General features: G+C 37.8%; 1 protein-coding gene across 2 annotated transcripts in view; it reads right to left on the bottom strand.

Moving 5' to 3' along the window:
- The window catches only part of POLA1 (DNA polymerase alpha 1, catalytic subunit), a 310,086-nt gene that overhangs the window by 185,727 nt on the left and 102,825 nt on the right, over window positions 1–21,534 (bottom strand). For both annotated transcript variants that reach the window (XR_005386198.1, XM_038587111.1), the window contains exons 27-30: window positions 9,854–9,886; window positions 8,973–9,065; window positions 6,942–7,147; window positions 4,949–5,081 (exon numbers count right to left, since the gene is read on the bottom strand). Coding sequence is in view for 1 of the 2 variants with exons in the window: in XM_038587111.1 (XP_038443039.1) it covers window positions 4,949–5,081; window positions 6,942–7,147; window positions 8,973–9,065; window positions 9,854–9,886 (465 nt within the window). In the remaining variant the exon portion in view is untranslated. The remainder of the gene's footprint in view (window positions 1–4,948; window positions 5,082–6,941; window positions 7,148–8,972; window positions 9,066–9,853; window positions 9,887–21,534) is intronic.

Genomic DNA, 21,534 nt, shown 5'->3' with positions numbered 1-21,534 from the left:
AATCATCAGGGCAGCCACAGCAAACTGCTACAGCTCTTTGTATGCTTCACCACCACACACTCAGAGTCACCAAAAACCAAAACACCAAAAAAACCTCCCCCAAACCAAAATAAAACCCAGAAATGAACCCAGTTTCACTAAAGAATGTCATTCATGGAATGGAAGAACAAGGGTTATTAGTTTTTTAAGGTCCTGATCCTGAACAGAAGGCTAGTATTTGTAAGACAAAATAAGAAGTATGCACAAGGCATGTGTGTCTACTGTATACTGAAGAATGAAGGCTGCTTGAGGAAAAGCACTTGTGCAACTGTTCAGAGTTGCAAGATAAACTAACTGCCTTGTTCATAGATCATAATTTTTCCTTGCAAGAATGACCGGCCAGCTACTGCTACTTAAACTTGAGTCTCTGGCAGACAATTTCTCAAAAAAGAATGTAATCAGCCTGCAACTTCAAGAAAAATAACTGGGAGTATATATTGTCTATGATAAAATTCAACCTTTTAAGCATAAATTAGAATTTTGCAAGTGAGAGAGCTTGACAGCTTCTCTTTTTTTCTTAAGATTTTATTTATTCAAAAAAAGATTTTATTTATTCATTCATGAGACACAGAGACAGAGAGACAGAGAGAAAGAGAGAGAGAGAGAGAGAGAGGCAGAGACACAAGCAGAGGGAGAAGCAGGCTCCATGCAGGGAGTCCAACGTGGGACTCTATCCCAGGACCCCAGGACCACACTCTGTGCCAAAGGCAGGCGCTAAACCCCTGAACCACCCAGGCACCCCAACAGCTTCTCAATACTTAAAGACTTTTCTGAGTAGGAATATTTTAAAATGTGATTTTTGATAATGTATTTGGAAGATCTGTAAAACTTGGGAAATTATCAGTTTACAAATGACCAAAGCATAATGTCATGCGTGAGCAAAAAATACCTATCCCAAGTACAACACAGCCCAAGAGATTTTCACATGAGAGTATGAAAAGTTCATTGATAAAAGCTTCAGAATCTCACATAACAATAATCCTTACAAAATGCCACTTACATAATACTGGTGTAGAATCAAAGAACATCATATACAACTATCTGAAAAAAAAAAGTCCTGAAATATTTCTCCTTTTTCCAATTATGTATTTGTGTGAAAATGGATTTTCTTCCTATACTTCAACCAAAACCACATATTACAACAGACTGGATGTTCAAGCGGATATGAGAATCCAGAGGTCGTCTACCAAACAAGATATTAAAGAGACTTGCAAAATTATAAAATGATGCCACTCCTCTGGCTAACTTTGTTTTGAAATATAGTTACTTTTCAAGGAAAAATGTTATTTTTGTAATCACATAATGGGTTTATAGCTATTTTTAAACAAATAAATAAAATTTTTAGAAACTCCCCAGTTTTAATTTCTAACAGTAAATATTAACACAGGCCACATAAACAAAAGCTCCTATAGTCTTCAATTATTTTAAGAATGTGAACGTTTCGGGAGACCACGAAATCTGAGAACTGCTGGAACAGAAATAAAGCAGGTCTTCCATCATGGCTGCACATACCCATGTCATGTCCATCATACACTCAAGGGCAGGAGAGCACCTAGGAAATGCTCCAAGTATCTGAATCTCCTCTAACCTGCATTATGTGGAGTCTTGATTAACTTGGATAGGTAATACTGCATAGAAATCTTAATCAATATAACTCTATCTAAAAAAAACTATTATCTTCTTCAATTGACTTCAGAGCAATATTAAGAAATTCTGAATTTCATGTGACATATTTTCCAGTTATTAGATTGGGGCTATTTGGGGATCTAACAAGCTACCTTTAGAAGGCTTGATTTAAAAAAAAAAATGCTTCCTGGTGGTTTAGGCTCGAGTTAACCAGGGCTATGCAAACCAGTTGTGAAGTACTTTGTGCTGCTTTATGAAAAATATTTAAGCTAAGACTGTGGTAATTCAGAAAAATCACATATGATGTTTTTCAATTGTTTTTAACAAGGGCTAAATCTCCATAAAGGCAAATCTCACCACTTTACCCCTCCCCCTTAGGCTAGCCTCCTACTTTCAATCCCTACTGAGATCACCAAAATATTTGTATCTACAGATACACAGATATTCTGTCATAAGACCAACCACAACCAGTCACATACACAGACTCTTCCATTTCACTCTCCTTTGAAAGCGATGAAAGGTAAAACCTGAATTGCTCACAAGTTTTAAACACTGCGAGTATTCAGACAGATGTTAATCAAGACCCATCACCTTCGACATAAACAACTTGCCATAAACAGACTTAGGAATAACTATAATATAGATAATCCTTTCATCAGAATTCACTGCACTTCTGTCGACACTGCAGAAATCCATTTATTTAAAAAAAGTATAAAAATATGGGACAGTAAATATCTTTGACAGATCATTTTCATCTTGTAAACATGGACCATGCTTTGCTTATTCAATTTTTTTTTTATTTTTAAAGATTTTATTTATTCATGAGAGACACAGAGAGAGAGAGAGGCAGAGACACAGGCAGTGAAAGAAGCAGGCTCCGGGCAGGGAGCCTGATGTGGGACTCGATCCTAGGATCACATCCTGGGTCAAAGGCAGGCACTAAACTGCTGAGCCACCCAGGGATCCCAGTTTATTCAATTTTAAATCCCAGAATGTAGCACTGTGCTTGTAAGTGGTACTGCATGTTTGATGAATGGAAGACTAGGAAAGCAAGTGAATTCTTTCAATATTCACCGAACAACTGTTATTTGCCAGCTACTATGTCAAGTGAAATGGAGAATATAAAGACAATAACTAACAATTTTAGCTCTGCCAAAGAAAAATGAAGGCACAGCCCTAATCGCATTAAGTATTACTATTATTGTTATTACTAATGTCACTATAAATTGATAATTAGTGAAGCTGAATGCTGGATACATGGGGATTTATAATACTATCCTCTGGTTTTGTAGAAGTTTAACAATTTTGAGAGTAAAAACTTAAAATAACAGGACTGCAGGCTGTTGGTGAATACTCAAAGACTGCCAGTGGGTCCCTTGTGATTGCAGTTTCCTTGTGTACTAGTAGTACTATGTCTTGTCATTCATGTAAGAGGAAGACAGCGTGGGCACACTGGCTTGGAGGACACATGCTCAGTGTTCTTCTGCCAATAATGTGCTCATGTTTGGATTCAGCCTTTCAAACTCTTGCCTGGAACCACTTGTGATAGAGGATCCACATTTCTAAGAAGGTACATAGTATCAGGGATACAATCTACAAAATCGATGCAAAATTGATCAAAGAAAGACTGAAGTCATAAATAAATTTGACTGAAGTCAAATTTCTGAGACAGACCAAACAAAATCCGAAAAGAAATCATTTTTTAGATGTCACAAGTGATGCCATGCCAGTGGATAAACACTACATTGCTTAAAGCGAAGAGCCAGAGCCAAGGCACATGCCCTCTTTACAATATTTACTGTTTTCTTTGTAGTTTCTTATATAAATGAGTGTCTTTTTTTTTGTGACATCAGGGTTAAGGTATAGGAAACAGATGACTTATTTAAGAATGAATAATAATCCTAAGGATATGCATAGAAAATATTCATCTTCTCTAAAAACCAAATAAATGCAAATCAAATGCCAATGGTGAGACACTGCTTCATATCAAAATGATAGCACTATTTTATTTAAATATCACCAATGATATTATTGCCAAAGAACCATCATCAATACAAGCAAATGTGTGGTGAAGCTCACACATATTTTGTTCTTATCAATGCGTATCACCCTTTTACAAAGCAATTTGGCAACAGCCACACAGATATCCCTATCTTTTGACTCAAGTATTTCACTTCAAGGAACCTAAACTAAGAAAATAATTCATCCAAAAGCAAAAAGATAAAGTTATTCAATACAGTTATTTCCAGTATTAAAAAGAATGTAAATAATAAAAAACTTTAAATAAAGATGTATCAGTGAAATATAAGATTAACAGGATCATTTTTAAAGATAATATAGAAATTTGGAACAATCTGTTTATGCCAAACAAAAACAGATTTCAAAATAATATAATTACAATATATACTAAGAGTAAGGAGTAAGGGAACTGTGCAAAAATGACAAGCATCAATTTAGCACGGGGTATCATGAATGAGTTTTAAGTCTAAGCCTTCTATTTAATATCATTAGATTCTTTTTCATTAAAATTCTTTTTTTTTTGCATCAGCTTTGACAACAAAATCTATTTATCACAAAATGGGTAAAATAGTATCTACAAAATTAGCTTCTGAATATGTAAGGGTACTCTTTTTAAATGGCGGGGCGGGGGGGGGGATCTGCAACCTAACATCTTATATTAGACCTTTTTCAAGTTAGGTAATAAAAAACATTCCTCATTTTCAACAACTAGAACTATCCATAAAGTCCACCTTATATATTTTAAAAAGAAAATAAAAGCGCAAGCACTCTGGCTATAAAGAAAACGCTAAAAAATAAAAATAAAAATAAAATAAAAATAAAGAAAATGCTATTACCTCTAAGAATCACCTTCTGTGAAAGACACACACACACACACTCTATCCATCTGTCTGTCTCCATTTCTCTCTAAACTTACAGGCCTGTCCTCCCAAACAACTATAAATAAGGACTATGGAGAAGGTAATACTCTCTAGTCCCCTAAACATCAACTATATCACTCCATAGAATCTCTGGAAACAAGGTTTCCATCAAGGAAGAAGTGGAGAGAGAAGGCCCCAGTGGCTGGCAGGGCAGTACGGGGGAGGGGGGGCCTGAAAGAGGAAGAGCAGTATGCTAATGCTCCATCGGTGAGATAGTTGTTAAGCAGCTTTCATCACCAGCTAGAATTTATTTCGATTGCAAGGATGAGGTGGTTCTTCAACTAGCTGAAGGAGGCAAAAAACACATGGCAGCAGCTGGGCTCAGCAATAAATGCTACATTTACCTTGTTAATTTCAAACTGGCTCACTGGGACACTGCCATTTAGCACATTTTCTCCAATTTCTATTAACCTCTTCTGAATGTTTTCCACTATAGTGTCTCGGCTTTGATCAGAAAGAATCTGGCCAATGACAAAGCTGCAAAAAAAGAGAGGGATTCATTTTTTTAATATTATACTTTATTAATAAAGGAGAGAAAAGGAAGATAAATGCCATTAGATTAACATGTGGACAAGAGCTGTACTAAAAGCTAACATGAGGGTGAGTGTCCAAAAGGCCGTTACTATTTGTTTTTTAACATTAACTCTACCAAAGGTTTACCAACCTTGGAATGTCAGGTTTGCCCTTAAACATACAGACCATTTTTTTAATGCACCAGCTAATGCTTCATACAAAATGTGGACAGAGAAAGGTATGTGTTCCATCCACAACTGCATATATGCAATTACAAAATTCACAAGCAGTTATATTCTACCCATAGGGAAAAAATTTAAAAGACAAAAATTTCACTCTCCTCATAAAGCACCAAGATACTATTTCTGATATCACCAAGCTGAGATGACCATTAGCTAGGTAAGCAGAAACACAATTCTTTATCCAAGTTTTTTTAAAAACCGAAAATTTCAAACTTCTTTCTTTAGCTTCATTATATTATGTTCTCCAACCTTATGCTATCTCTGAAAAAGTTCATATTATTCTACCAGACCCCTTCAAAAAACAAGGGAAAAAAGAAAAAGAAAAGGAGTAAAGAAGCCAATATTTTATCCATTTCTGAGAAAATGCAGAGCGAGGGTTTGACAGCTGCATTATAATTTGTCAGAAAAAGAACCCTAACAAAAACATTTGTATAGCTTTAATTACTAATACATTTCTAACTCAGAGAAATTTACTTCTATTATGATGCATCTTTTCTTAGAAAACACAAAGCTGAAGAGAACACTAATCGACAGTCTATACAAAGTAGTTTCATCTTTGGGTACATTTGGGGGCAATGAAGCATTTCAAACTTCATTTCATAAAAGGCTAACAGTGACCTATAGTCGAATGATCAACTTTGCCTAATCAAGAGTGGTTCTGCAGAAGCAACAATTGCTTAATCTCCCAACTTGAAAGCAAGAGGAAGACTAGAAAACAAGTAAAAAGTGTGACTATTCAGCAATATTAAAATTAATTTAAATTTTGCTTTAAAGAAAAATTTCTTCTATTTTCAGAATTGGGCAGGTTCACCAAACAGGAATATCTAAAAAGATAGAACATTAAATACCTAAAGATTCAACCTTTTTTAAATGGATGCTTTATAAATTAATGTGACTCTTTAAAAAAAAAAAAACAGGCCTTATCATCACAATTTCCAGTCTCAGATGCAAAGGTAGGGGGGTCAGCCATGAAATTTATTATTTCTGAGGTACTCAGAGTATTTGAGAACTAGCTCTTAAATTAACCTTAGTAAGAATTTTATTTAAAAAAAAAAGAAAGAATTTTATTTTTTTCTTTTTGCTAGAGATTCATAAGAATCTTTACAGACAAATGATATGGATGGAACAAAGTCTCAGTCTGTGGTCCACTACGAATCCCAGAATATTTAAGCCACAACAGGGGAAAATTTCAACAATTATGTTCCTACAGAGGCTCTAAAACAATTCAGGAACACCACACAAGGCACTTTCTGATAAGAAAATGAAAGCAAAATAAAACTGACACAAGCCAACATCAATGAAACCAACACCATAGGGAGCTAAGATATGAAGCTTCACCCTGTGAGTTATAGCTCCTAAGATGTATCTTACAGCAAGTAACTCTTACTGAGCAAATTTGGCTTTTGTTGAGTTTTAATCTACCTGGAAAATTCCACTCCAAATAAATGAGAAGCATTAATATGTAACAACGTCAAAGAAGTTATGTCCTCGCGCTTGGCAGAATTACAAATCTTCTCTAGGTCATTAATACTCCAAGTTTTTACAGACAAATTAAAAAAGCAAAAATGAAAGCTGAACTCACTTTCCAGTTTCTTTAGCAAGATCACACCAATCTCTTCTAACTATATCTAACCCTTTCAGTTCCTGTTTGGTGGAGTAATTCCCATCTGACGTTGGCTCAACAACCAGAGCACCATACTTCTTTTTCTTCAGCAGTAGCAGAGACTTGAAAACACCGTCAATGTCTATTTCAAGCAGTTTGTACAACTTGTTGACTTCACTTTTTACCTGTGAAAATTTCAAATCATTAATACTAGCTTCTCAAACATCTACCAGGAAGAAGATGAACAAGCTACAAATTCCCCAGAGTTAATCTAAACAGAACTTGAATTCACACAAGATTAGAGTGCATTTACTCAGGTGATCTAAAACACAGTATTATGTTGAGTATGATGCAAAACCACTGAAAGAGCATAGGGAGAAAAACTGATGAAAAAAATAATAATATATCATCCCACTCAATCAAAGGACAGAATTGGCAGGGTCTGCCCCAGGAAATTTACAAAAATTATAAAATAGTCTCTGAATCTGTAAACTAAATGCGTATGTACTTACCTTCAAACTACTGAGTTAGAAATTAGACAATCCAACAAATAGGTGGCTAAAAATAAGTAAAACTTTGACTACTAAAAATAAAGTCTAAGGGGTGCTTGGGTGGCTCAGCTGATTGTCAGACTCTTGGTTTCAGCTGAGGTCATGATTTCAGGGTTATGGAAGGGTAGCCCTCATCAGGCTCTGTGCTCAGAGTGGAGTGTGCTTGAGATTCTCTCCTTGTGCCCCTCTTACCACATGAGCACATGGTCTTTCTCTAAAATAAATAAATAAAATCTGTTTTAAAAAGGTCTAAGATCTCTCTGTACCTCCCAAAGCACCTGACGTATAAGGAAATAACTATATGTTGAACAAAAATTAATCAGTCACCTGCTCTTTATTGATAGGATCAAGGCACAGCCTTGATTTTAAGGAAAATACATAGCTTTTTGAAGTTCAATATGAGGACAATAGGCCAGGCCTGCTCTCAGGCAAAGGCTACAGGTCATATTTCACACATATTAGTGAAGAAGGCAGGAAGCTGTTATTTTGTAAGATGTTATCTTAGTTCTAGTTTATTGGGACAAGATCTTAACATAGCAAGTATTCAAGAAATGCTTGCTAATTATAAACTGCAATTAGGAGGCAACAAATGATTACTTTTAAATGTCCACTTGCAAAAAAAAAATGTCCACTTGCCTTTTCAAATATATTTTAAGTATTCTTGTAAAATTATAAATGTGTATGCATGTACGTAGATAGGTATTTATCCATATCAGCATATAAAATTCATCTGAATACTACTAGATATATTTCTCCTCATGCATGATAATGTGATAAGAATATACATGACCATATATTTTAAATTTATTTTTTTAAGATTTTATTTATTTATTTGTGGGGGAGGGGGGAAACAGCAGGAGTAAAAGGAGAGAGGGGCAGAGGGACAGGGAGAGGCAGACTCCCCTCTGAGCAGGGAGCCTGACATGGGGCTCAATTCCAGGACCCTGAGATCATGACCTAAGCCAAAGGCAGATGCTTAACTGACTGAGCTACCCAGATGCCCCCATATTTTAAATTAAAAAAATTTTTTTTGCTTTCTTCTTTTAACAGGAAGTTGACACAGGGTATATCACAGGGTGTGAAGCAGTGTGAACCCCCTCACAAGACCCAGGATAAACAGTAGCCAGTCAGAGATATCACTGTAGCCAGACCTAAGCCCAATATCCCGGAACTGTGAGAAGAACACCAGCCTTAGCAACAAGATGAAAACATCTCAGACAGTTTTCAAAGTAAAAATGTATTTATCACTTAAGGAAAAAAACACTCTCCTTTGAATTTAACCCTTAAAAACAAACAACTGGAGTAGAGGTTAAGAAAAATAAGAGGATGAGGAAATGAGAATCATGAAGTTTATTATTTTCAGGAGCACACATACACATACATGAATTTATGAAGTTCCATGTTTAAAGAGAATTCACAAAAGTAGGTAAAACAGATTAATTTCATCAGATTATCTCACCTTGTTTCCCAATTTATATACTTCTTCCAAATCGGTGCTATTGGTGTTTATCATAATTGAATCAGTATCTCCATAAATAACTTCAAGGTTCATCTAATAAAAAGCAAAAATTATAAAAATTAACAACAAAGACAAAGTGATCATCATACACAATGAAACTCAAGATTTTCCATACTACAGAAATTACACTGATCTTTCAAAAGTCTATGTTTATTCTTATCCATACTGTCAGAGTACAATCAAAGATAAGCTCCAATAAACCAGAAAAGAAAGCCACTATCACATTAAGAAAATCTAGCTAATTTTCTTAAAGCAGACAGAGAGCAGAGTGGCCAGGGAAATGTATAGTTTCAACCGACACAAACTATAGAACTAAATAACATAAAGGAGGATAAGAAACTAGGAAGAAGGGCAGGGGGTCTGTATTTATCCACTGTACCATAAGCTTAGTGGTCATGGCAATTTATAAAGCAGAAACATAATGGGTTATAATGGGTTTTTAAAATTCAGGGGCACAAATCCATATGAAATTCTTCACAGTTCCAAACAGTATTCAATAGAATATGAAGAGTGCCAAAAAAAAACCAATCATAACAAAAAACACTAGAGCACATACAGTATAAAGGCCTGGAAGTAAACTCTAATTAGCACTGTTACTAATTTGCTTGAAACACTCACATATAGGCTTCAAGCAGTGGCTAGATCATATCAGTGTTAGTAAAAGAAAAAAGCTATAATCCATTAGGACGGATTATAATCTTAAACTAGGCATCCTAAGAAGCCATTTCCAGTCTGTTTGGGTTACAATTTTCCTTGAATACAAAAACGTCACCAGGTATGATATTTAAGAGTCATTGTATAATGAAAATGCTCAGCATTACCTTTTGTACCATCTCTTTTGTATGCATCAAAATCTAAATGAAAGAAAAGTCAAGATTAATGCATTACATAGTTACAAAACCATAAACTTAAGTACATAGAGATAGATAACCCCAACGACTAGTCATAAATTATAAAGCTCTTCAATGGTTTTCTAACTACAATCCTCATAAGAACAGTAATATCAACATAATCTAAAAGTAAGTTGGCCTCTATGTTCTTAGCCAGAGATATGTAAGCAGCTCTACTATAAAGATCTACTTAAGATTCTTATAAAGATCTATCTTTAATGAATACGCATAATAAAAACATCCCTTTATGATATGGCAAAAAGGCGAACTATTCTCATTACTAATATTTAACTAGATCTGTGTGACTGAAAAAAAAAAGCTTAACAGAACATTTCAAATCTGGTCATTCTTATCTACATGGTATTCAAAATCTTAAAAAGTACAAAAATATAAATGCATATACACTAGATTTAAATTTCTTCTAGAGACTGTAAATTTCCTGAAGGCAGAGGGTAGACCTTCACATACTCTCTGGAGGTAGCACAGTGCCCAGTACTAAGGTGGGGCTGAGGAAATGTTCAGTGATCGGGTAATAGGTGTAGACAAGATTGTCTCTAGGCCCAGATAGCTGCAGACTGAAGACAGTATTACAGAGCCCTAGAAACCCTGTACTTAGAGTATCTTCTTTTTTTTTAAGAGTATCTTTTACATCCACCCCTTACTTGCCATTCCTACTGCTTCTTCCCCTTTATTACAGTCTCCTAATTTTGTTCAGGCCTTCATTGTCCTATATTCTTACCGAAGAAAGCCCTTTTCCTGGGGGTGGTGAATATGGATTAGGCTAATTAATGATTTTAATAACAGCCATAGACTGGAATCACCTGAAAAAGGTGATTAGCAGGAAGGGCTAAAAACCACTGGACTAAGATAATCATGATACTCCCATTCTGAAAAGTTTTTAGTTGACAGTGTATCCCCTCTCCAACTAGATCACAAGCACCTGGAGGCCAGAGCACATGTCTGGGCCTAACTCTAGGCTTCACACATGACAGGGGCTCAAAACCCCATTTGCTAGATGACTGATAGGTCTCAAAGTAATCCCAATTACTTTCCTGGAATTCAGCTAACTCCTAAAAAACATTCACTCTCCTCCATTTCACCTTCCCTTTTAAACATCTAAATCACAGGGAAATGCGTTGTGGGAGATTATCTGACAATTCCTTCGGGAAGAGGGCAATAATGAGATCAACCAAGTTAATCATAGTGAGGACAGAACTGCTCATCACAAGTTCTCTTTACCCTCCTCCCCTTCTACCCCACCAGGCTTCGCCTTCCTCATCACAACAGACAACTCCACAAGGTAACCATTACCTAAGTAAAATACCTCAGACGCAGCCTGTCAACCTCTCACTGCAACTCAGTATATGCAGGAACCAATTTCCTCTACTCTTTTTTCACACCACGAACAAAATCTACTATGTCATCCTTGAGCAAACCTCCAACATGTACTGGCAACCTTCATTGTTCACGTTTACTACTTGCCTCAATTCTCTCCTGCCACCAACTCACTACCATTTCCACACATGACCTGAGGGCTACCAAAATTATTTTGTTTGACCGCAGAAACCTGGTATTGGATCTTTTGCACACAAAAAATGGTAGAAAATGAAGCAAAACATAAAGACTATACTGCGGCAGCTTTTTTTCACCTAATACTTTATCTTAGAGATTATTTCCTATTTATGTATGAAGAGCTGCCTTATTCTTTTTTTAATAACTCTACAGTATTCCACTGTGTAACTCGATCATGATTTATTTAACCAGTGTTCTAGTAATAAACATATAGGTTGTTTCTGATCTTAACCTTTATAACTACACTTCAACAAATAATCCTCATATACATATAATCTGCCAGTAACAAGATAAACTCTCTAAGACTTACTGGGTCAAAGGTTATATGGGTTCAAATGTTTTGTAAATATAATCAAATTGCTTTCCACAGAGGTTATACTGATTTCTGAAGATAGTTTTATCATCATCTTTCCAGGGGACCTCAATAGCTGATGAGTATGCTCCATTTCAGGTTCAAGGTCCTCCCCAAAGTGTGTCAACTCTTCAGTCCATCCGCTAGGACACACCCCACAATCATGCTGACCTGACCTCTCACGCTTCTTCACTAAGCACTTCTACATGGTGGGTACCATAGTGCCCTGTCCAGACCAATGTTTACCCAAGTGCTAATGAGTAGGATCACCCAAAAGCTACCCTTGATTCAAACTGCTCACTGCAACGCCGGGGGTTGTCAGCTATTAGACACCCTGTGGGCTACCAAATTCTTAGTACGTAGCAGAGGGCCTGGTACACAGGAGCTATTAACGAGTATTTGTAAAATGCTGAATGAATAATCCTAAGGAGTGGGCAGTATTACAAACCCCATTTTACAGATGAGTAAAATTAGGCTCTGTGATTTTACCCAAAATAACAGAACTAGTCAGGAGCTCAATCTAGAAGCTGGACCTTCTATCTCATTTTCTCTTCAGAATGTTTCACTGGCTTGTTAAAAAGCCCATACCACATGAATGTTCTGGAAGCCAACAGTCAATAACTTATACATCACAGGTATTTTCCCCATTAAGGAAATGCATTTTTAAAAGAAGTCACAGGTATCAAGAAAAGTCTACTGGACACAAGGTACAGGGATTACAAGATGTCCGTTCATAAGTTCACTTCAAATTGACAAGCCTAATATTAAAGCTACCCATTCTGACAGAAAATCATTTTGTAAGTGCCAACAGCTAGAAAACAGGACTATAAAGGCTTGCTAAATTCATTAATAAGGCAGTCTGCAGTTATCTGATTTCACAGCAACACCTGCATATTTATCTACTCATTACCAATTGGATGATGGAATTTTTTCAAGCACATTTCAAAAATCTGCCAACTTCAAGTGTAAAAAAATAAACTTTGTGGTTAATTTTTCCCTTAACAAAGTACAGCTGTTGAGAATAATTGTTCAAGATCTTACCCTGTAATGTCAACTGCAGCAGAACAAAGAGTATTTAATTAGCAAATCTATCCAGTAATTCAACACCTATTATATAAAATGCCTTCGTGATTTTATTCAGGATAATTTGCTAAGAGGGTTATTACTGACATTCAGATGGAATTTAAAATTCCTACGCAAGTCGAGTCATAATAGCAGTAATGATCTCCCCAATCAGGAGATTCGGTGTCACACAAGGCTCTCTTGCAATGCAGCAGCCGATTTCCTGACTTCTTAATTCCTGGGCTCAGCTCAGTGAGAGCCCTTCATGCCGATATTTCAGTCAGCAATACATCTTTAATGGGACTCTATTAAAATAACTAGAACAAAAATGACTTTTTTTTTGGTTAAAAAGAATGACAGCACTGCCATCATATCAATCATTGCAGGCTTTGCAGAACAGTGCCGTTAGGGGAAAAGAGGAGGGGGAAACAGGAAAGGAGTGGGGCTGGGGGTGGGGAGGAGCAGTAATTAAAATAATACGAAAAAGTGTTTTAACCCCAATCTGAGCCTCTGAAGGCTGGAGAAGGGCGGTAGGGACTAAAAGGAAATGTAAAGTATATTTTAAAAAACTCTTTCCTAAAGAAAATAATGTATTCAGGAATACACCCACAATGTGGTTTACTAAGCAGAAAGAGCATGTTTATGACGCTGGGTTTAACAGCGGCAGCGACCTAAGACCAACTTCTATTGACGTATGCATTTACAGCTTCTCCTACCAAGGCTGGGAAAAAGCTGGGATCTTTACTTTTTGTCAGGATAGAATATGGGTGTCTGGCAATACATTGAAATGTTATGAAATGGTTTTAGACACTACTATAGCCTAAAACTGTGCTTATTAATACTAAATGAAAGCGAGAAAACACCAATTTTCCATGGTTAAAAAAAAGTTTCAAGCTCCTTTTCCAAAAGCACAGGTCTAAATGCAACAGAAATCCTACAAGTTAAGAAAACTTGGGGTAAGGTCAAATCCTAAAAAAATAATGCATGAACAGAATGACAACTGAAATCTCAATGGCTTTAGGATTCTTCTGTTACTGATGACATAAAATTAGAAATAAACTGGAAAGGTTTTTTTAAAAACACATTAGCATAACAGGGGTAGCAAAATGAATGGTTTTGAAGGATAGGGAAGAGAAAAGTACAAGAAATATAAATATTATGATATTTGGTAATCCAACCATTATCTAAGTTTTCCTAGTCCCAATTTCAGCAGTTTCCGAGCAGGACTCTGTGATACTCCCTTCTCCCACTTGGCAAACATTTGGTTCATCCTTATTATATTCTACTGCCTTTTTCTTATTTTCCCCTTATTCTTAGATGTGTGTCTTCTCTATAAGACGCTCAAGGAGCATAGGCTATGGATTTGATAAGTACCCTACTTTCTGTCTCTACCACCTAACATTCCTGCCTGGGTTTTTTACTGTCTTTAAAATAGTTTTACCTTCCTTAAAACTGGGGGAAAAGTGCCACCCAGATCCCTGAGATACATGGGAATAAAAAGAACTCTAGGCTGAAAACACAGATAGCAAAGATAAAACATTATACAAATTTGAGTTTAAAGAAAAGCCAGGGGTCTGAAAGGTGAGTACTGGTTTAAACTGCCAATTAGTAGCTGAGTGATTTGTGAATGATCTGGGTTCCCTCTCTAGGTCTTAGCATCCTCATTTAGAAAAAATGAGGCTAGGATTCCTCCCAGATCTAAAAATCTAGAATCCTAGTTTGACAAGCAGAAACACCTCTATCCTCCTATCTGGTTGTCTTGTCCTTCAAACACAATCACTTCTTTAGTACTAGGAAAAGGAGGCACAAATATGTCCAACAAAGACCGTCGGCATTACAAGAATATATATATCCATATTCTAGGTTAACTTTCGAAGGCTATATGGTTGTAAAATAACTAGAAAATACGTAGGCTCTCACAAGTTGTCTGCATATAGCTTAATGCACTTAATATAAGTGGGTGGGTATATTTCCAATACTTAAAACATTTGACATTCCTCTACTGAGATTCCCCCTGCCCCCGCCAGGAGAATATAAACACAGCATCTATACACACACACACACACACACACACACACACACACACACACACATATCAGGACTTTTCAACCTCAGCACTACTGACATTTTAGGCCGGAGAGTTTTTGGTCATGAGGGCCTGTCTCTGGCTTTTACCCACTAGATGCCAGTAGCATGCATGAACGCACATAGACTCTCCAATTTTGACAGCCAAAATGGTCTCTAGATATTGCCAAATGTTTTCTGGGGGACAAAACTGCCCTTGGTTGGGAATCAGTGATATTATGCTAATTGGCAGCATTTTCTCTCTCCAAACCCATATTCCATTGTCTGTCCCATAAGAATTCCTTCTAAACCCCATACATCTCCTCCAAACCCTCCCTGGCTCCAAAAGGATAAATGGCCCCTCCAAGAACCTAGAACTAAAAGGAAGGGCTGACTTCCTTTCTAATCCAACGAGCTAACAAGTCTCACATGAGATTCTATCTTCTTGCCAATGTGCCCTTCCTCCTCCAAGTCCTCACCACTCAGCCTACCTGTCTCCAGCATCACTACCTTTGAAGCCATTCCTCATACTTTGCCAGCATCCTTTCTAAAATAAAATGTACACTTTGCAATGAATTTCAAATCCCTTAGCTTTACCCAAGGCTCTAATGATACAGTAAAGGCCTCCTCCCACCTTTGAATGCTTCCCATATGCACTCTTCAATCCATCCTTCCTGAGATATTTTGAGTTCACTGAACAAGCCATGCTCTTTTTCTTGCTTCTGTGCTTTTCACATGCTGTTTCCCCATAGTGGTCCAAAGTGTGGGTTCAGAAGTTAGGCTGTGTAATGGTTCATTTTGTGTCAACTGGGCTAGGCCAGTGATACCCAGTTATTTGGTCAGACACCAGTCTAGATGTTGTTGTGAAGGTTCTCTTGTTTTTGGTGTTTTGTTTTGTTTACATGAGACCAACATTTAAATTATAGACTTTTTGAGTAAAGCAGATCATCCCCACCATAATGCAGGTGGATCTCACCTAATCATTTGAAGGCCTTAGGAGAGAAAGGAATGAAGCCCCCCAAGGTAACTGCAGACATCAACTCAAGTGCTGTGTGTTTGAGTCTTCAGCCTGTTGACTTGCTCTGAGATTTCAGTCTTGTCAGCGCCTATAATCCCATGAGCCAATTCCTTAAAATCAATCAATCCATCAATCTCTTTCTCTCCATCTCCCCTCCATACCCCCCTCCCCCCCCCCGCATATTGGTTCTGTTTCTCTGGAGAACCCTGATAGAGATTAAGTTCAAAGTATAACAGCACTGCTTACAAGCTGTGTGACCTCAGGCACACAACGTAACCTCTCCATGTCTCTAACATTTGACTGTAAAATGGAGATGATAACCACAGCTTCCTTACAATGCAGCTACGTTTAATGAACATTAAATATAACACATGTAAATTGTTTTCTGCAGTCCCTGGTATATAAGTTCATAAATGTTAACTATTATTGTTACTTAATGTCTACTTATTTTATAAGGAACTTTACACCATGAGAACAACCTCTCTGGTCTCCCCTGCTAAATGGTAATGAGGAGTATGTTAGTCTAATGTAGGCCTCAAAGTACTCTGTGTATACCAGAGCACACCACTCTACTACAAAGATAAGACACTATAAGCAAATCATAAGCAGAGATCATGCCTTAGCTATTAAACCTGACTCAATGCCTGGCACATAGGAGTAATTCAATAAACATTTATTTTTTTTACATTCTAATAAAAGGAGGCAAACCCAAGGGGTCCAACATGAGAAGAGCAAAGCCATGGACTGGTAAGTGCATCTCCACAACAAAAGGACCCTAAAGCTGGTTGCAGAAAGTGGCTATTAAACCCACACAGAAAAAATAAATAAATAAGTAAACCCACACAGAGTATGCATTTAAAAGCTAGCTCTTGGGGATCCCTGGGTGGCTCAGTGGTTTAGCACCTGCCTTCAGCCCAGGGTGTGATCCTGGAGTCCCAGGATCGAGTCCCACATCAGGCTCCCTGCATGCAGCCCGCATCTCCCTCTGCCTGTGTCTCTGCCCCTTTCTCTCTCTGTGTGTCTCTCATGAATAAATAGAATCTTAAAAAAATAAAAATAATAAAATAAAAGCTAGCTCTTTCCATGCAAGAAGTGAAGAGCAAATCAGTTTTAATTCCACCTTCAAGCACAGTGCATGTGAGATAAATATTCACTCAAGAAAAATGAAGGTCTACCTCAGTGATAAAGGTCCATTAATTATAAACTTGACTGAAAGTGTAACTCTCCCATAGGACTCATTTCCAGATAAACTGATTTTGTTTTAAATCCATAATTTACAACCTAGACCTTCTGACAGCTCATGTGTAAAGAATATAAAACACGCTGAATAAACAAAGCTTTCTGATAGGTTTCTCCTCCCTAACAGATACATTGAGTGATATTTATGAGTATCTCTCAATTACTGCCCTAAAAATGTGTCAAGGTTCTATTTTTGACTTAAAAATGTAAAATAACTAGAATCTATGACTTTGAATATGTGAAACGAGAAGTTCACTTCTCCTTTGTCTTCTAATTCCTTGCCCCCAAAGATTCATTCATCTTGTGCATTTTTTAACAATCCACCTTACATTTTGACTTGTAAAAAACTGTTTTCACCTTTAAAGAAAGCTTCCTTTCACAACATTCTTACTCCCTGTTCCTCCTCCACTCCAATCTCCAGTTCAGAAACTCACGTCCCCTTCCCGTGTTTCACTTGAACTTCTGTGCATTATTGCCATACTTGGGATTATATCTGACATAGGACTCTGGAGAGCTTGTAGAGCTGGCTTAAAAGCACACTTGAGCAAAATCTACTCACTGACACAAGGGTTCAAGTGCAAGCCTACACTCTTAAATACTAAATTTCCAAAAAATACCCAAACCCTAAGACACCGAGATTGAAACCAGAGCAGGAGACATTAACCTAAGGTTAAGAAATGTGAACATCACTGAAACTGTATGGAAAAATTTGAATGTGTGCCTACATGCATTTTTCTAGGAAGAGGGTCCACATATTACATCAGATTTGAAATTGTAACTCATTTAAATATAAGTACCATTGAAGATTCTCCAATTAGCCATAAGAATTAAGCTTTCAGATTTCTCAGAATTCACATATTGTCTACAGGACTAGAAACACCCCCCTTTAAAGGGCTTTGCGTCTTGCTTTGGAGCTGCATATTTTCAGCCTCTACAGTGTTATTTCCTTCACAGGAAAACACGGACATGTCAGAAGGCTCAGATTTGGTTCCCTGATTGACTCTGTGCATAACTCATCTGGGGGGCTAATTAAGACACGGCCAAACTATGTCCGCGCTTTAGTGAACATCGGCGCTCAGGCAAGTTTCACACACCCTGATTAAAATTGACTCAAAGTGTCTTACTTCAGTAATCACTTAGACGGAATGAATTTTACATTAGTGGGATCAAGCATGCACCAGGCCTCAGTGGAAATGAAAAGGGCTTATAGTAATAGGATTGATAAATCCACCCATTAGGTTAATGGCTAAATGATTTACATGTAACTTTCTCCCCCACTCCGCCTTCCCTCACCCTTTAACTCAGTAAAAACTATGCTTGGCATTTTCCACTGCAGTGCCATACACAAAGGAAATAGCCTTTCTATTTTGGGACATACTAATTTCTAATAATGGCTTGGGTAGCTACCATTAACTCTTTCAAAGCACAAATAATTGACTAATAAAATTAAGTATTCTATAAGGCCTGAAAGTGCTTAATTGATCATAATTGTCTATTTGAGAAGAAGGCGTCAGACTGGCTATGCGTAGATAATGAAGTTGGGCAATTGTGAAGCACTGCAATCAAGATAATACTTACAGCTAAAAAGGACATTAGCATTTTCTAGAATCTGCAACATTTTCGTTATAACTGAGGTCATGGGAATATGTGACTAGAAAACTTTGAGCTCCTAGCCCCCACGAATGGCAGATTTAACAGGTTGTCACTTGTCATGACTAAGTACCTGGCCTAAAGCTCGACCCTGGTGGAGCAGCTAGACAGTGGTCTGGAGGTCAACGGGAAGCTGGAGTGGCCAAGGGGTGGCTGTCACCGTTGTAACAGCATTTGTGATTTCTGGAAGGCTCCTTCTTAGGAATGGTGTGTGACAAGGGAGCCATGGGACAATTTATCATTACTCTCTGCTTTAGGGAAGGTCATAGGAGGGAGAACTTTTTAAACCCGACACCTTGGGGGTAGGAGGCAACTCCCTAGCCCAGTACCAAGGATAAATGCTATATTTTGTTCTATACTGATCATACTTTCTATATGCTCTCCTACAGCGAACTGCTACTCTTTAAAAAAAACAAAACATTGTCCTTTGCCCTCCCATTTATTGTAAGTTCAGAAAACAGATTCTGGGAATTAGTTATGATTAAAATATAGACGGTCCCTGCTTCAAAGAAAAATCTTACAGAAAGATGATCTAGATTTATGGAAATATAATTGTGTTCACCTTTCCAGAAATACATGTGTTACAGACACATGTTCAGCCATGCCTGTAGAATACATATATTTAAGGATCAATCAAATAATGCCTTCCCATTTATCCATCAGCTTTCCCTCTATCTCATCACCTTCTATATTTTCTCCGGGAAGAATAAAGAGAAATTCTGAAAGTTACAGGTATCAGTTTGAGAAAAGTCATGTAGGATAGAGGTACAGAGTATGAAGAAGATAAAATATCAATACAAAGACTATACAAGATTTGGCTCCTCATGACTTAAAAAAAAATACAGACCTTTATTTTTGGACTTCATTGCACTGCAAGAGTATAATCTGGCCAAAGCTCAAGAATTTGATACGAACTGTAGGAAGCACTGTAATTTTCCTTTCATTTAGAATCTCAAAAAGGAACTGATTCGTTCACTCACCAAGTATTTACTGAGTACTTTTCATGTGCTAGGTAAAAAGGAACACAAAAGTAAATGATTCAGACATGATCACTCCCCTCTATAGTGTGTACCATCTAGTGGAGCAGAGAACCAAATATGTGACGGGAAAATCCTATACGTGTACGTGCGCACATACACCTGCATCGGGGAGGGGGCAGGGAGTGCTTTCTTTCTTAACCCTGGGGTGGGAGTCAGAGAAAAGTTGACAGAAGCAGAACGTATATAAGGGGAAGGTGAGCTAGAGGGAGTAACAGGCAACGGAGGATGGAGGAAGAATGCTGGTTGAGGATCAAATAGATGGTGACTAAACAACATTAAACTTTTAAAAAATTATAGAAGTTTTTATGCAGTAAGAAAAAAATTAAAAAGTATGGCTAAGGCTAGAATGCTCAGGAAAGTAGGGAGAAGGTAGGAGAAAAGGTTCAAGTGTGAAGGACCTTGTAAGCCACATTAACAACTTTAAACTCAGGAGTGACACCACTGGATCAACAAGTTAAAGAGGTCTCTCTGGCTCTAAAACATGTGGAGAATACCTATCAGCCAGGAGGTGAGGTGGGGTGGGGTGGGGTGGGGTGGGGCAGCATACAGCGAGAAGTAATGAAGCTTACATAGCATAACAGCTATTGCACTGGAGACAGTCACAGGCGTTTAGAAAGTGGAATCTACAGGACTTGGCAACTGGCTGGATTTGGGGCACAAGGAAGAGGTAGAGGAGTCAAGCATGATACCAATGTTCCTGGCTTAACAACTGAGTGGACAGTGCTGTCACTCATTAAGACGGGGAATCCAGGAAGGGGAACAGGTTGGGGAGGAGAACCTTTAAGGCAGTTTCGGAAGTGATGAGTATGCTATGCCTGTGGACATGTGAATGGAGAGGACAGGGAGACAGATGGAAGCTAAGATGCTCGACAGAGGGGATGTGACAAATTTCAGGTGTAAGAAATCCAATACTTTACAGAGATGCAATAAATGAATAAATTGAAGCAACATCAGCATGCAGACAGAATCCATCGAAATGGATGGCACAGCTCAACCAAGGGGCAGCAGGAGAAAAGGGAGACAAGACAAACCAGCATCCAAATCACAGTAAACGGTGCTGTGTGGGACCCCCGGTCCCTTATTCCTCCTCCAGCATCTTCCTTTCCCTTTTCAGCTATCAGATCTCCATTCTTTCTGTCACAATTGGCAGGTGTCACATAAACCAGTGGCCACTGGCAAATCTGATGCAGGCTGCCACAGACAGCCAGGCACCACACACTGACCTTTAACGAGACCGATCCCAACAGGTGGCTGGTGCCTAATACAAATAATTGTATTAACCCTCCAAACAAGGTCAAAGAAGGGAGAGCACCTTGTGTTTTCATGAGCAACCACAACAGCCAAAGGCAGTGGCTCCCCTCCTTGAGGCAGTGACGGGCTCAACAGGAAGACTGAACATCAATCAGTTCGTTCCCCAAGAGCCTTCTATAGCTCCTGCATAGCCATCCTTTTCCTGCCTCCCTGCCTCTCTCCTGCATCGGGGAGGAGGCAGGGAGTGCTTTCTTTCTTAAGGCAAATTTGGTGCCATTTGTGAACAGTTTTGATTCATATTGTCCAACTGAAAAAAAAAGCAGCTATGGAGGAGGGGTTCCTCTCAGTTTCCAAATAACATTCT

This window comes from Canis lupus, chromosome X (genome assembly GCF_011100685.1).
Source record: "Canis lupus familiaris isolate Mischka breed German Shepherd chromosome X, alternate assembly UU_Cfam_GSD_1.0, whole genome shotgun sequence".
Lineage (NCBI taxonomy): Eukaryota > Metazoa > Chordata > Mammalia > Carnivora > Canidae > Canis > Canis lupus.
Note: the sequence above shows the minus strand (reverse complement) of the source record. Positions and strands in the feature narration are given on the sequence as shown.